Genomic DNA, 17,586 nt, shown 5'->3' with positions numbered 1-17,586 from the left:
TTTGAATACTCTACACAGCATACAAATGAGTAATTACCCATCACCTGTTGGATGATTATCACAGAGCAGGCCTTTCAAAAGAAGCATTTTATATACAGAAACTAATGCATTCATCATAATTGTGAGTCAGGAATTGCATTTATATATCACACACATGGAAAGGAGGCATGAGAAATGATTTTATTTTTCTACAGTTAATTCTGGTTATATGGCTAATAAATGGCAGGGCTGATTTTAATGCCGGCTTCTCCGCTGTGGAACCTATGTTCTCTCCTCCACATAATTTAGCCGTTCTCTTCATTTCAATACACATATTATCTTATATTTTAATACCCTCCACTCAAGGACAAAGCATTGTTAAAATCTTCATCTCAAGGGCAAACAAGCTGTGCTGAGTGGAGAGGAACGGCATCCAGAGTTGACAACACACACTGTGTTCTTTCCTAATTCTCCCTCTTCCGGTTTTTCCCTTCTCCAACTTTTCAGAAAGCCTCCTCTCAGTGAGTTTACAAAGACCCAGGGTCCTTGCCGTACAAACAATATTATTCAAATGGCAGTGTCAAAAATTCACTCACAATGGCTTTCAGTCCAACTGGCCCGCTGCGATAGACTTAAATAAATCTTTAACCTTGGCTACTCTTCAAGGCTGATTCACTGGCACTCTGTTCAGATATCTGCCTTTTCATCTCACAACTCCTGACTTTTTGAAGGGGCTATTATATTTCTCCTGGCTATACTAAACAAAAATTCTTGAATGCATTCAATACTAGGGGTTAGAACTCTTATTTTTCTTGTGAATAAAAAAGTCGCAAGTCTTTCAAAGGAGCATACATATACATATATAAATATGCATAGGGATTACCTGGCATGGAAGCAGTGACCAGCAGCTTCACTTCACATTGCTCCTTCTTCATTGTCTGCTTGAGATCTTTGAAGAAGAGGCCCTCCACATAGCCGACCACCTCCCACAGGAAGGTCAGTGTGGCAGAGATGGCATCCATCCCCCACTCACATGGAGTCCTCACAAAGTACATGATTAGTCCCACCTGAATCAAAAGAACAACAACCACAGAGCCACATTCTTCCTACACTTCAGTTCCCATTTCCTTGGCTTTTCTTTGTAAAATGATATCACCCCTGCATTTCTAGTCTTTGCTCAAATGCTTCCTTAACACTTCGGTTACATTCCTTAACACTTGCACTAGGCAGGCGAAGAGAACAGAAAATCTTGGCAAAGCTGGCTTTCATGTGGATTGGGTTCTTAGTTTTTCCTGGGCTGGCCAACAAGTGGACACTGAGAAGGGAGACCACATTAGTCATAGACACAGTAAATTACAAACATCGCCTGCACTTCTAGATTTTTAGTGTGAGCTAAGTCTGTCACACTGCTGTAGACGCATAGGCGTATGGGCGTATAGCTTTTTCCCTCATAATGGAAAGAGAGAAAATGTCCACAAGGATATTTACTTGTCCTACTGTCTGTCTGGATTGAGGGACAATTTCAAAATAGGTAGCATGCCCCACTCTCCAAACCGCATGCATAGTCATTTGTGTTTTAAGGAGAAGAATGTGAAGAAACAACAGATAAATCTGGGAGGGGTCAGAGAGAAGCTGCCGAAGCATGATGAAACGTAAGAGTCGCTACGGAAAACTACATTTATGATTTCCTTCTAGCAAGTGTGTGTGTGTGTGTGTGTGTGTGTGTGTGTGTGTGTGTGTGTGTGTGTGTGTGTATGTGAGAGAGAGAGTGTGTGTGTTAGTTAGTTAGTTAGTTAGTTAGTTAGTTAGTTAGTTAGTTAAACAGCAAAACAGGAGAAGGGGGTGCGGTGGGAAAACTAACCATGACATGAACTAACATTGGAAAGTTGCCTAAAGCAAATTTAGAGTATCAAGAAAATAACATTTATTGAGGATCCACCACACACCAAAGATTGTGCCAGGCAGGGCTTTCCTCATATTAAAAGTGGAAACTTCTGCTGACCCTCCTTCAATTATATAACTATTGGGAATTTATTGATGAGGGATCTCTATGTTTCTTTCTCCATGTTCCTCATTCCTACCAGAAATCATTTCTCATCTATTAGCTGCTGAGACTCACCAAGTAGTTGAACAGGATGTGTGATGTCTGAGCTGGAAAGTCTCCAATATTTAAGAGAAGTTTGCGCAGCATGTACATTAGCTCATCCTGGAAGAAGAGCAGATGCGTCAAGCCCTCAATCAGCAACCACGTTGTCAGAAACTAACTGCTTGAAAATAGAGGGGGAATTTTCCTAACTTTTGCCCATTAGTTAATTTCAATCATACTCACCACTTTAACATGGCAGAGGAGAAACCAATCCATAGAGACTGGTACTATATGTGATTCTTACTATTTAAATGAGCGGGAATACTTTTCTTTTATGGATACTATATAAATATCACCAAGGAGCAGGAAATTTTATTTTAAAATATGACCTTGCGCTGTGTTTACAGGTCACTGGTAAATCATGGAAGAGCTGCAAACTTAGCTCTTTGTATTTGTTATGGCTGCCAGGTGTATAGGGAATGTGGGGAGGGCCTAATCTGAGAAACTAATATGAACACCAGGTGAATTGACTTTCCTAGTTTGGTTTCCTAGGTCTCAAATCAATGAGATAAAATGAAGCCAAAGCGAAAATAAATTGAAATGCCTGTAATTAATTTCGCTTCCCAGAAACCAAACTCAATCTCCCAATGAATACAATCACTGATATAGTATATTATATATTCTAGTATATTATAATAGAAATCATTTTTAATCATCAGATTTTTTTTATTGTCTAGAAAACTACTTTTTTTTGACACCTTACAGGTGTTCTGGTAAATTATCTTTTTGGGTAATGGAGAACGTTAACATATTGAAATAATTCCACTAGCATTCCAGGCTACCAAATAACTAGAATTCTTTAAATGAATTCAACCCTAAAAACAACAAACTTCATTTTATATTTGTTTAAAATATTGATAATCTTGCAAGAATCTCAACTGCATTAGCAAAAACTAATATTGCTCATTACTACATAAAAGGCATCCATTGGCTACACATGAGAATATGCTAATATCACATGGCAGCGCTGTAAAGCCCTTCGCTTGCTTCCAGCAGAACTCATACTCGTAGCTACGGACAAGGAAGAGCAACTCACTTGTCTATTGCTGATGGTCAATTTTTCCAGAAAATGTCGAAGAACTGTTGATGGATCTTCAATTAGACAGTTCCACAAGACTTGCTGGGCTACAGCACTGACTTCAGAAGAGAAAAGTGGCCATCAGTCCATCAACTAGAAGAAGTTTTCAAGCAATTTACTAAGCATTAATGAGTCCTTTCTTTCGGCTTTCAAGAGTTTTCTGAAGTTGATGTTCTTCTATTGTGTGGGTCCCAGGGATCTAACTCCTGACCTGCCAGGCACGCTGTACCCATTGGCCCAACAGTGGCATGGTGGTTATAGGGGAAACTAACCTCGTATGATCAGATTTGAGGCCGCTCCGCAGGATGGATTTCATAGCTGGTACTGTAATTTGATCAACAGCCCATGACGAGGGCTCTAGAGGGAACCTACTGGTGTTCTACTAAACGGTCATATTGTCATACTACCTCTCAACCTCTCAATATTTATGTTTATGTTAATGTCTTCGGATTTGTGTTGCTCTTATCCTTGGTCAGAGACGTTCTTTTTTTTTTTTTTTTTTTTTTTTTTTTTGCAGAGAACTACTTAACACAGAGACTCATGATTGGTCCAAGTCCTGAGAATAAGTGGTTGCATGTATTTAGCTGTGCAAGGGGTCTTCCGTATGACCCCCTTCTATCCAAGGATCAAGGAACATTGTGGAAGAGTGGGTAGAAAGGATGTTAAAGAGCCAGCAGAGGGGTAGAACAACTGCAAAATGTTGTCTTCTGGACATGACATGGCTGGTGCAAAATCCACTCAGCAGGTGTGGTTGCCTGCAGGAGATTAAGGCAGAAAAAACTCCAGTATGGGTGGAGGATGAGCCTGAGTCTGAACTTTTAGCTCAGGAGCTATTGGCATTTGATGGCTGTTGAGGGAGGGAGAGTTACTCTTCTTTGGGCCTGTGGCTATTAGCAAGTTGCCTCTGCCTCAGTGGATAGTCCTACATCATTTGCACAGGGTCAGCAATAACTGGATGCAGGGGGCTATTAATAATGATAACAATAAAAAAGAAAGCATCATTCCTCGGAGGATGGCTCAGTGGTTAAGAGGACTGGTTGCTGCTGTTCAAGAGGACCTGAGTTCAATTCCCAGTACCCACAAGGTGGCTCACAACCATCTGTGACTCCAGTTCTAAGAGAGTTGATGCTCTCTTCTGGTCTCTGCAGGCACCAGGCATGAATGTGGTGCACAGATGTATATACAGGCAGAAACCATACACATAAAAAATAAGATAAAATAAAAAGAAAGAAAACATCAACCTGGGAAGGAGAAGGGTTTGTGGGTCCCAGAGTGAGTTGGAGGGAGGTAGAAAGAAGGATGCATAAGAGTAAAATTGTGCCAGGCGGTGGTGGCACACGCCTTTAATCCCAGCACTCGGGAGGCAGAGGCAGGCAGATCTCTGTGAGTTCGAGGCCAGCCTGGTCTACAGAGTGAGTTCCAGGAAAGGCGCAAAGCTACACAGAGAAACCTTGTCTCGAAAAACCAAAAAAAAAAAAAAAGTAAAAATATGCACATGTGTGAAATATTCAAATAATTAAACTATTATTTTTTAAAGAGTAAAATGCAATAAAGCTCATGTGGTCATGATATGAAAAAAAAAGGTCCTCTGAACACTTTCTATATTGAAAAGTGGAAAGCTGTTGGTTTTGTTTTCACTGAATATTTGCTTGTGTAAGGAAAGGAAAGCAAGAGGGAGTTGGTCTTTAGGTATTGGCATTGCTTGGCAAGCATTACCTTTGCAATTATATGTGGTAGTCCTAGCCCTGGAGACCAACCTAATGTTGGCAATGTAAGTCTTTGTTAAATTAAAGTCAGATCAGCATTTTGTATAAATTCAGCTTTAAAATTTAATTTCTATTTTATTTAAACAATTTTCAGATCATATATATATATATATATATATATATATATATATATATATATATATATGAGGGTTTTGCCTAAGTGTATATATGCCCACTACATGTGTGCCTGGTGCCTGCAGAGGTTAAGTCAGAAGAGGATGTTGGATCCCTTGGAACTAGTTACAGATGGTTGTGAGCCACCATGTCAGTGCTGGGAATCAAACCAAATGCTCTTAACTGTTGAGCCATCTCTTTAATCCCAGCATAAATTCCAAAAGCAATTATTTAGGTTTTAAAATATGGTTTGGCTTAAAATACAAATGAACTAGGGAGGAATTTTTATCATCCAGATACTTTAAACAGTATCCATTTCGGCAAGATAAAGCAGTTGAGTTGGCAGTAATTCTGTTCTAGGAATAAATACATAATCCTATGGGGACAGTGCTACTTCATTGTAACACAAGGTCAGGATAAGGTTCCCTGGGTGTGTACTGGGAAAGGAAGCAGAGGAGGGTTGGTCAACAACACATGAACTTTAGTTTGAACAGTGGCCCTCAGTTCTGCTGGTTTCCAAACTAAAAACTTAGACTGTAGTATGAATTTATCATTTAGCCTATATTTTGAATAAATTATATTAAGTTTTTGCTTCATAAATTAACATCAAATTAAGATCAAGAGCTATACAAATAAATGCTATGAATAAGAAACATGTCAGTATAAGCTTTAATTTTCAAGTATCTTTCTAAATAATTAAAATGTGTGTGTGAGTGTGTGTGCGTATGATGCTGGAGACTGAACCCAAGGGTTCACACATGCAAAGCAAAGGTTCTACCACTGAGCTCTATACACAATCCAGAGATGGGGTTCCTAGGTTAAAACTGCTTACTAAAATATCTGTATAAGATCTAAAAAAAATCTTACTGCTTTAATAAAGCAATATGATGTTTAAAATGTTGAAATACAGAAAAAAATTGGAGAGAAAAATAAAAACTGTTAAGTTCATCAATACAGAAGGCTACTAACTGGAATCTGCTTTTCATATTCATGAAAATCATACATACACATATTTCAAAGCAGCATATAGAAAATGTTATTTCAAACTCTACTTTGCATTACACAGAACACTCTTTAAATTAATTTTCTTGACTCTGACTTCCAAAGCATTGAGAATGCTATTATACAGAGGCAACAAGATTAATTGATACCCTGTGCTTAGGCATTCACATTATTTTCAAAGATTCATTATCATATATGATATATAATGTACAATGTCCTCTACAAATTTTTATATGAAAAAAAACCAAGTCTATGCTAAAGGACTTTTCTGCCTTTTTATGCATATTGTGAAACAACATTCCAATGCTTGTCCCAAATTTATGCCTCTCCTGTGAGGTGCTAGCATGATATCTTCCTTGTTTCTTCACTAACTTTGGACAGTTAAATTTGAAATAAGTTTTGCAGTTTTGTAAACAAAATGTGAGATAGTATTGTTTATGTAACTGTGTTATTCATGGGTGTTGTTGGCCTAGAGACTGTTCACATCTTTTGCTCATTGGAGGTGGGGTGTTAAAAATTATTATTGAGTTTTAATATTAATAATATAGATCTTGTGCTCTCTCTTGCAGTATATATATATATATATATATAAAATTGGAAGAATAGTAACCTAAGCTGAGTCTGGTGGCATAGGCTTGAAATTACAGCTATTTGGGCAGCGGGTGCTGAGACAGGAGAATTTCAAGTTCAAGGCTTGCCTCAGCTATAAGTGAGTTTAAAGCAAGCCTGGGCAACTTAATGAGACTACGTCTTAATTCTTTTTAAAGGAAGAAGAGGATTGAGGGTACATTTCAGTGTGAGAGCTCTTGGTTATTATGTGCAGGACCCTGGGTTCAATCCTTAGCAAAGAATGTAAAAGAAAAAAAAATAGGCAAAAAAATTAACGTTTTGCCCATTATAAATATAGCCACTGTATCCCTATTTTACTGTTTCTTCTTTCAGACTTCTCTTTATATCTGGAAAAATAATCAAGTAGGAATGAAGGTTTTGGTGTGACTGAATTAATAGCTAAGATTTCTGAGGTGGGAAAAAAAATCACTGTTTGACATCTTGATAAAATATGTACTGACCAAATATACTTTCTGGTCATAAAATTTTTTCATGGACCTAGCAAACTATTTTAAAGAAATTTCTTGGTAAAGGTAATAAAAATACCAAGAGAAGGAGGCAGAGAAGTGGCAACATTAGCATGCTATGTTAAACATCTATAATTATATACATCTGTAAATATAATATACATAGAGCAATCTAGCATGTGGTAGGTAGATTGTATGTTCAAGAGAAAAATGTCTGTTTCCCTTCAAATGAGTGGGGTAAGAACGGAACCATTTGGCTGGCCCAATGATACCTGCCACTCCATCTTCTCGCACCTCTCCATCCTCCATTAAATGAACAATGGGAAGGACCGCGGCGCAGATGCATGCTGGGAATACTGCTTGTGGAGGCTGAGGCACGTGGTGGTTTGGTGTATGTTCAGTGGTGCGTTCCTCATCTGGGGGGAGAGACAAAATCCCAATGCAACCATGATTTCCAGTTCAAATCCTGTTTGACAATACAATCTATAATACTGCTAAAAAGTTAAAAAAAAAATGTGGCTTTATGGAGAGTGCCTCCCCCTATAAAACAACAGAACTAACCCACTTCCCAAGCACTGTCATTATCTTGTACTGCAGAGGAAGAGAAGCACAGATATATTAAGAGAGGAAGTTAGTTCATAATATGCAATCAGAGAAAGTAAAATTCTAAGTGAAGACTAAGGCATTTTTTTCATAGATGTCACAAACATGTGTGAGAGATTATAAGCACAAACATTGGGTAGCAGAAAGCATGTGAATTTACGGCAGGCATAGTGTAACCCAGTCATATTGATACCCTCATCTGGTAAGTCCAATAAATATTAAAATCGATAATTACTTCACTTAGAATAAAGAAAAAGGCAGTGGAGGTAGTAGACATCAAGAAAGGTAGCAAAGTTATTTACCAGCAGATTGATACAAAAATAAAGCCACTTATTATTAATACAAAATAAACATTTTTTTTTATAGAATATAGAGAATGTTGAGTCTTTGAGTCTCCTATCTTCTGTGACTGATGAGATTTTAGAGGTCCTATGAAGGGCTGGAAGACAAAAGCTTATTGTTCTCAATTCTACTTCTCATTAGAAGTATGGGATGCTAACAAAGATGGGTGGGTGGATAGATGGATGACAGACATCTGTCACATTACAAACTGTGTTCACTCTTTTTTTTTTTTTTTTCAAAACAGGGTTTCTCTGTGTAGCTCTGGCTGTCCTGGAACTCACTCTGTAGACCAGGTTGGCCTCTAACTCACAGAGATCCACCTGCCTCTACCTCTCAAGTGCTGGGATTAAAGGTGTGCACCACCACCACTCAGCTTTTTTTTCTTTTTTGACTTTATTGACTTTCAATAAAAAGTGTATAAGGCACTCAAAGAAACAAGAAATTTCTGTTCATATTCAGGAACAAATACAATCAATGGAAACTGTCCTGGGGATGCTTAGATGTTATGGTACTTATTAGGCAATGGTTTTGAGGTAGTTATTATGAATATGCTGTATTTTCATATAAGTGCCATATAAATGAAGGTGATTGTAACCTAAAATAAATGTTGCAAAACTGTGTTTCATGTGACGTATTTTGTCCTCTAATATGGAAGACATAAATCTTAGTTTATTCATCAATTGCAGGAAGTGAAAATGGACTAAATTCTCCAAACAAAAGGCAGAATTAGTGGAATGGGTAAAAAAAAATGAACATATAAACTTGGCTAAAAATCAATCTATGTATAAGAATCATAATATTGCTTCAAACATACAAACATAAGCATGTGAACAGAAATAAAAAGAGAGTTGGAATGGTGAACTTCATGCTAGATGATGTATATTTTAAGAGAAAAGCTCTTACTACAGGCAAGGATAGATTTTTTTGATAAAGACTCAACTTATCAGGAAGATTAATCATATGCATATATGCATGTAATTGTCGAACTCTAAAAATATAAAGTAAATAAAGGCAGAAGTAAAAGGAGAAAAATAATGTGACAATAATCAATGGAGACTATATAATTTTTCATAAGAAAGCAGCTAGACAGAATTCACAAGAAAATCAAATATGTAGTAATTACCTTGACTCTAAAACACCAGTCAATCAAATCACAACTCATAGAGGAAATTAAAAGGACTTTGATTTTTATGAAAAGGAAAACCATATATCTCTACTTTTGGAATTCAGCAGGAACAGTGTTTAGAAGGCAATTTATACCTGTGTATCTACTCGGTTGTGTATATTCTCTGATACTGAAACTATTTGATGACAGCACAAGAAATGAAACTGGAGACCAATATCCCTCATGAACACATGGGTGAAAACCCTTAGCAAAGTCTTGTCAAATGGTATCTAGAACCATGTAAAAGAAAGACTGCATACTATGAATAAGACTGTGTATCTTTGGAATGGAAAGTAAGCATAGTACAACCTATGAAAAAAGGAATGCAACATACCATGTCAATTAAATGAAGAAAAAAAAAAGCACAGGAGAATTTTTTTTTTTTTTTTTTTTTTTTTTGGTTTTTCGAGACAGGGTTTCTCTGTGTAGCTTTGCGCCTTTCCTGGAACTCACTTGGTAGTCCAGGCTGGCCTCGAACTCACAGAGATCCGCCTGCCTCTGCCTCCCGAGTGCTGGGATTAAAGGCGTGCGCCACCACCGCCCGGCAGCACAGGAGAATTTTAATTGGTGCATAGAAACCATTTGACAAACATAAGATCATTTTCATGATTAAAATATGAAAGCCCTGCGAATCAAAAGGAATTTCCTTCACATTACAAAGATTATTTACTAAAAATTCATAGTTCATATCGTAATTGAAGGTGAAAGACTAAACGCTTCCTCTTTAGGACTGCTAGCAAGACAAAAATATATATTGTCACTGTTTGTAGTAACATTATCCTCGAAACTTAGCAGGGCTAAGTAGTCAATAACAAGAAATACAAGGAAACTACATTAGGAAAAAACGTGAATAATTTCTGTTTGCAAGTGACACATTAGTAATAAAAAGCCTTGTAAGTGAAATTTGAAGAACAAGATCCTATAAACTTGCAACAACAACAAAAAAAATAGGAATAAATTCAACAAAAGAAGTGTAAGCTTTGTAGACCAAAAGTCACACCCATTATAATAGTATGAATGGACAGATAACCCATGTTCATGGGTCCATTGATTAAGATACATCTGCCTGATGAACCCATCTTAAAATTCACACAGGAATGCCAAGAGTTCAAGAATAGCTAAAATAATCTTAGAAATGAAAAACAAAGTGAAAGAGGAAAGTGAAAGTCCTCTTTCACTTTGCAATTTAAAAACTTAACTAGAAAGCTATAACCAAGACTGCCTGGGGTTGGGATCAAGATAGAGACCAAAACAGATCAGTATAATAGAATCATGAGATAGACACCTTCACTCACAACCAAGTGTCTTTTGAAAATAGTGCCAAGAAAATTTAAGGAAGAGCATAATTAGTAATTTATAAATGGAACAACTAGACGCATCTGAGCAAAGAATAAAGCTAATATTACAAAAACTTTGAACTCAAAAATTGCTCACATAACTAAATATAAACTTTAAGCCATAAAGCACTTCTGATATTATAATATATTTTAGAACAAAGTAGTCATGAAGAACAACATGTTGGTCAGAGGACACACCTTCAGCACTGACTGCTGAACGTACGGACCAGACTGACCCTCTGCGGAAGGAGTAGTTTCTGTGGGATGTGCTGGAGGTGCAGGATGGACTCACAGACAGCCGTCGGGATGTCAGATTGGCGACTTCTTCTACTGGCAAGCAGAACGGGGAATGTGAATTTTGGTTTTCTAACCCAAATTTATCATCAGTACAAGTAAAGTTGTACTTACATCAAGTACGGCCACCCTCAGACCAGAATGCTTAAGTAACTTTACCGCATACTTAGAAAACAAAACATAGCACTTCTACAGAACAGAAAATGCCTCACAAAATTTCCCACAAAAAAACGAACAGAGAATTAATGAATTTAGAATGGTTCACTAATCATTTTTTTTGATAACCACCAGAAAGTTATCTATACTTGGGAAGGTTAAAAGTGGTTAATGGATGAACTCATTTTTAGTAAGGAAGACTCAGTGCATTTGCTGTCTTGAGCGTGGTGGATTCAGCCTCCCTGGATCACAACCAATGCTTGTCCTGCTATCAGACTGATTTGCTCAAGGTTACTACCACTCTCCAGGGACAGGACAACTCTAACTTTAGAAACAGCATTTTTTACCCTCTCCTTGTGAGGGAGAGACAGGGGCAGGCATTTCACATGGTGTCATCTCTGTTTAACCTGAAAGCAGGTGTTTTCCCTGTGGCATGCCCCTCCCGCATAAAATCCCCATTAAAAAAAGGTGTGAAAGCACCTTCTTCCTCAGGCTCAGAGTTGGGGGTGCAGGTGGGCTCATAGCAAGCCTCTTGGGTGATGGGGATGGCGGTAATGAGGCTCGCCTCACGACCGAGGCGTTTCTTCTCTTCTTCCTGCTGCAAGTTCTTTAAGATGTGCTCTGCCCTCTGATGAGAGCGGGACACAGCCCGGGCAGAGAAGGATTTCTGTGGAGACACAAAAGCAAGTGCATGGTCTCATTTCTTACAGGGTCACAGGCACAAAGAGTGATCCAACAAATCACTCAAAGGTGGGAGTTTGCCCTTATGAAATGATAGGCCATTCACGAGTTAATTCAAATCTATCTATCTATCTATCTATCTATCTATCTATCTATCTATCTATCTATCTATCTAAATCTGTCTATCTATTTACCATTCTATCTATCTATCTATCTGTCTGTCTGTCTATCTATCAATCATCTACCTATCTGTCTATCTTACTCAAGTCTATCTATCTATCTATCATCTATCGATCGATCTATCTACCTACCTACACACACACACACACACACACACACACACACACACACACACACACTAAATTTCTACAGTTGGTGACTCCCCCCACCACTCATCATTGTTATTTCTCAAGAATGTTTGTAATTTCTGGAGACAATTCTATTTCACATGTTCAGTTGATATCAATTCACGACTTAAACATGAAGAACAACTTTTATTAAACTGGCTTTAAATGAAGTATGTTTATCATATAAGGTCAGTAAAATGGAAAGACAGAACATGCGAAGGAGGAAGAATGCGACATGCCTCTCAAATAAGCTAGTTAGTTACATGGTTTACTTCATTTTATCACTCAAGTGTTTAGCACAACATAAATAACATTCATCAGTAAGTACAGCAGCACACTGGAAATACTTTGCAGGAGAATGTCACTGAATGGAAAGTAGGACACTATAAAGTTTTACCCAGGTTGAACGTAAAACATGAAGTGAAAAACTTTAAAACCAATCTACTGTTCCACAGGTGAAAGATAGAGACAAAGAACAGAAGATTCATCCCATGCAGTGGCTACACCATTCATGCCTTCCTTAGTCATGATGTATATGCTGAGATAGATGCTGAGAGCTGTAGGGACAGGCAGGGATCCGAGCAAAGCAGTGGCCACGAGAGTCTTTCTCTGACAATTTGAAGGACCAGCAAATCCGCACCTCTCTGTTGCCCTGTAGTCACTGATGGTTCTGGAGATTTTGGCTTCATTACAGAAGCTCCATTAGGTAGGATATTAACACAAGGCTAACAGTTTACCATGATGAATAGTACGACAGATGAATAGTACAGCAATGAATCACATGGTTAATTTTCAGAGCCAGGTAGCTAAGCCGGTCTGTTATAAGGCATACTATAGGAATCGGAAATATATTCAACTAATGTTTTCAAAGATGTGTGAATTAAAACACCAATAATTTCTTTTTACCATTCAAAGAAGTAGTATGAGCTGCAGTCCCCACCCCAACCCCACACACACTGCAAAAAATTATATTGGTGTTCAAAATTTTGTAGATTGACTGGCTAGAATTTCTGGTTTGTGGAAAGTAGCAATGTTGCAGACTGAAAGCCAAAATTATCTTGGGCTATATTTAGTCCCCTTAATAGCCACTAACTACAAACTTCTGCAACTGACCTAACAGCCCTTTTAACAAGCAACCTTTGGGATGTCTTAAATTCATTAACCACAAGGCCCCATCAACCTCCAAGCTAAAGTGTTACAGGGTAGCACCTGAAGCAAGAACTCCTCATCTTTCTTCTGTAAGTTTCCTGTCTCCCCATACATGTATTTAGTAAATGTGTTGATTAATGATTTTCTTCTATTCTGAGACTATAGGTGTTCATGAAACTTTTTCCAAGGCATCATTCAGAGTAGCATAAATCTACATCCCTAAACCATGCCACTGATATTTGGTTCAGAATGAGTTATCTCTTATTATCCTTACAGCAAGAGATGAGTTTTGCATTGACAACAGAAAACATATTTTTGTATAAAGTATAAAAGGTAATGGTGCAATCCTTCTGAAGGCCTTTTAGGAGATATGTGAGATATATTTAACATATACACACCAAATTATGGAAATTCCATGGGAGTTTGTTCATGGACATAATGGTGGGACTGTACTGAGGTGTGCTCCCTTTCTGTTTTTGCTTCATTTTTTGAGTTTTTAAAAAGCATTGTTGTTAATGTAGAGGTATGCTATTCAATAGACGATAAACATGTATTTCGAAGGCTCATCTATTACAAAAGGCACAAATTCGTGGGTTTTTTTTTCTGTAAACAAACCTAGCTGTATCTGTTACACGTGGCAGCAATACATAGGAAGACTGTAACTCCTAAAGTTTTGAGTGATGGTGGCAATGATGATGGTGGTGATAACAAAATTAGAAATAAACAAGAAGCAGAAGCTGCTGACACTTTACTTCTTACTCTTGCTGGATCCATGTCTTCAACCGCCAGGCAGCTCACACATTGCAGTTAAATTAATATAACAACAAACAGCAGGAAAAATGTTTCGTTTGCCAGTAAATAAATGCCTGTTTGATTCCTTGACAATAAAACCAAACAGCTTGATAGAAGCTAGTTTCTACTATCCCCGATACTGCGGTCCACTGGGGCTTTCTCTGTCACTGCATTCTCATGACGGGGATGGTCAAATGGTTTCATGCATCCCATGCAAGGTGGAGACATGGGAAAGAAAGGGCCCGGTACTCACGGACTGGTCTTCATTAATGGGGTCCTGGACACTCCCGCTGCACTGAGGGACCCACGGAGGGTCAAACATTGGGACAGATGGCATTCCAAGTACTGGTGAGGGCAGGGTGAAGTTTATGCTGGGAGGCGGGATCTGTTAGTTGACACAGAAGAGTGAGGTGAGGAGGATGGAATAGAAGCTGGAAAGAGTCCGAGGTAGAAGTAAACACAGCCTTAGTAGGTGTCAAGGGTCTGAGCAGCTCCTTAGAGGTATAAGAAACACCAGAGGAAAGGGCTGTCTTCTAAGACTTTTCTGTTACAGGACACAGGATGATCCTCTTGGGGTCTCAGTTTATTCATTAGTAAAATGAATGTTTTAAGAAAATGATCACAAGTTGTGCTGATCACTCTATTCTGCCCTAAACATCTGTATGTGTGTAGCAAGCAAAATGCCTGGACGGTTACAAGCCACACTTAGGTGCTTACCCCCAAGGCTGCTACTGACTTGATTTTCTTGTTCTGCATTCTTGTATATTCCAATTTGTTTAATCAAATAGAATTTATTTATATATGGGTTAAATTTACCAATTCTTTGGCTGTACATTGCAAGTCTGTGTTTCATGGATTTAAAGAAGCCCTGGGTTGGTTGTGCTGATCTAATTTCCACGTACAGAGCACCCCTCACCTTAAAAATCTGCTGTGCTCCCTCCTCCATCCTTGGCCAGACCTGATAGCGAAACCTCCAGAGCGTGTGGAACTTGAGGACAGCATTCAGCCTCTGTACAGTTTCTGCATGGTGGAACTCGGACATCAGCATGTCTGACACAGCTTCAGGGACCTTCACCGCACACAGCAGGAACATGGCAGCTAGAGACAGCCAACAGGTAATTCACCAGCTGCACATCTTAAGATGTTGCCTTATTTCTAGGGTTGAGGGGATATGGGAACTGCTCCTATCTCCTCACAACCACTCCTGAGGTGAAGAGGCTTAGCCACCAGCAGGGGCCAAAGCTAACAATGTTCCAGCCACTAGAAGCTAAACAGCAAACTTTGTTTGACCAGGACATCTACTAGCTGGTGCCAAAGCAGGGACAGCATGACATTTCAGCAGAATACTCATTCTAAGCAAAGCTTCTTTTGGCTCATGGTGAAAAGGCAGAGCCAGAGAAAACAATGAAAAAAAGTTATGCAGTGAAATGTGCCTTTTAGGAAATGGCTAGACTCTTCAGTAGTGATCCAAGGATGACACAAGGATACAGTCTTTAAAACAACTTCAGCTCTGTCAGCTCTATGAAAAGCAAAGTCCATGATGTAGACTCTAATCAGGACATTGGCCCTTCTCAGAGATGGAGATGCAAAATGTGATTCCATGAATCAGAAGACTTAAAATCTTAAATTTTGGCAGAAGCTAAATATTAATAAGAGAAATATGGGTGTGGTGGTAGTTATAGGGCATGTGAGTGAAGAGGAACACCCCCATAGCACAGATAGAGGGGCCAGTGGCAGGCATAAGGACATATTTTCTCTCCCTAGAGCCCCAAATCATGCTCTGTTGTGCCAACAGAATTGAGGTTGGGTCCTAGCTCTGACACTTCTTTGCTACACGATCTTGGACAAGACTCTTAACCTCGGAGCTTCCATTTCTTCCCTTGAAAATGGCCAGGAAGAACGACGATGAGTGCTTGATAATATCCGACTCCAAGTTTACTATTCCAGGAAAAGGAAAAGGATGCTCAGGAAAGCGCTTTGTGCTTCTGCTGTGAGTCTGAGCCTCTCACGGCTGCCTGAGCCATCCTTCCAGCCTGGAAAGAGCCTTGTGTAATGAGAAGTGCACTGAAGTTCTGAAGTGCATTTTAATTTTCTCTAGCAAAGTGATCTAAAGCACAACCATTTATAGTGTGCTGTCTAAAGGTCTGGGTTGGATTTTTATGGCTCTCTGGTTCTCCGTGGGACAAACTTCCACAAGCTCCTTCAACTCTGACTTGAGTTTGTCCATCTATCCAATGAGGTACTTGTGCCAGGCAATAGGGCACACACCTGTAATCCTAAACCATTTTAGCCTACTATCTATGTCAATATCCACTTTTCAGTTTTTAAATGTGTTCCACCCTGCTTCAATTTTTAAACACCATGTTTATATTTTACATATTGAAGAGTTCTACTTTAGTCTTCTTACCAAAATAGTTTTCTCATAACAGTCATAAGCTGCCAGCAGACCAAATTGTGTGTGTGTGTGTGTGTGTGTGTGTGTGTGTGTGTGTGTGTGTGTGTGTAACAGCAATTCCTTCCTCCATAAAATCTTAGCACCTCCATAAAAATCTCTGAGAAGAATTGGTCTCCTTTGCTTTCATGGCTTTGGAAGTTGAAAGCTCTCATCACTTTTTTGGGGGGTCTTTTTTCTGCTGAATTTATTTCTCTAGAACTCTGAAGGTAAAGAAGGCCAGTGCTTCAAGGCCATCTCTGTACTCTTTCATTCTATAGACCCCTTCCCTCAAGAGACACCAGGCACCCATTGCTTCAGCTGCCACAGGCATCATGATGCACACCAGTGTCTTACGACTAACTCTAAATGTCACCACTTACTGTTCACTTAAAACCAATCACTACTTTAATTTCAGGCTAGAGATGAATCTAGAACCTTGTACACACTAAGTAAGTGCTCCACCAGTGAGCTGCATCCTTAATCCTTGAAAGTTTTTGATGGAACTGTAGGCATACATCACCACGAAAGTCAGGACTTCAAAAGCCAAACTAATATCATATTAAGTTAAACAACAGTTATATAACTTGTTGGCTCAAAGGCCATGAGCAATTGTCTACAGTAACTTTAGAAAGTCTACACCTGGGGTTGGAGAGGTGGCTCAGTGGTTAAGAGCACTGGCTGCTCTTCCAGGGGACCCAGGTTCAATTCCCAGCACCTACATGGCAGCTCACAACGATATGTAACTCCAGTTCCAAGGGGTCTGGTACACCAATGCACATAAAAATAATAAATCTTAAAACAAGTCTACACCCGTGATAAAACGGTCTGTAGTACCCTGAGTCCCACTCTGCCATCCAATGCTATAAGCAAGTAGCTCTTCTTTGAAACTGCCCGAGTTGTCAAACTCATCTCCTCAAGATTTCTAAACAAACAGGATCTATTTTTACATCTGTGTCATTTTGCCCACACTATTTCCTCTGGGTTAACTCTCTCTCTCTCTCTCTCTCTCTCTCTCTCTCTCTCTCTCTCTCTCTCTCTCTGTGTGTGTGTGTGTGTGTGTGTGTGTATGTGATTTCCTTGTTTCTGATCCAGCGTCTCATGTATCCCTGGCTGACCTTGAACTCA

General features: G+C 38.9%; 1 protein-coding gene across 8 annotated transcripts in view; it reads right to left on the bottom strand.

Annotated features, from left to right (window-relative positions):
* Unc80 (unc-80 homolog, NALCN channel complex subunit) overlaps window positions 1-17,586 on the bottom strand; it is a 181,372-nt gene that overhangs the window by 52,873 nt on the left and 110,913 nt on the right. For 6 of the 8 annotated variants that reach the window (XM_052749736.1, XM_052749735.1, XM_052749731.1 and 3 more), the window contains 8 exons: window positions 14,944-15,125; window positions 14,281-14,412; window positions 11,539-11,725; window positions 10,807-10,938; window positions 7,434-7,577; window positions 3,162-3,262; window positions 2,099-2,185; window positions 863-1,046 (listed from right to left, as the gene is read on the bottom strand). In XM_052749736.1, coding sequence (XP_052605696.1) covers window positions 863-1,046; window positions 2,099-2,185; window positions 3,162-3,262; window positions 7,434-7,577; window positions 10,807-10,938; window positions 11,539-11,725; window positions 14,281-14,412; window positions 14,944-15,125 — 1,149 coding nt within the window. The remainder of the gene's footprint in view (window positions 1-862; window positions 1,047-2,098; window positions 2,186-3,161; window positions 3,263-7,433; window positions 7,578-10,806; window positions 10,939-11,538; window positions 11,726-14,280; window positions 14,413-14,943; window positions 15,126-17,586) is intronic. The other 2 variants (XM_052749732.1, XM_052749734.1) reach the window with 1 other exon arrangement.

Source organism: Peromyscus californicus, unplaced genomic scaffold (assembly GCF_007827085.1).
Source record: "Peromyscus californicus insignis strain IS unplaced genomic scaffold, ASM782708v3 Scaffold_21__1_contigs__length_65335640, whole genome shotgun sequence".
NCBI classification, from domain to species: domain Eukaryota; kingdom Metazoa; phylum Chordata; class Mammalia; order Rodentia; family Cricetidae; genus Peromyscus; species Peromyscus californicus.
Note: the sequence above shows the minus strand (reverse complement) of the source record. Positions and strands in the feature narration are given on the sequence as shown.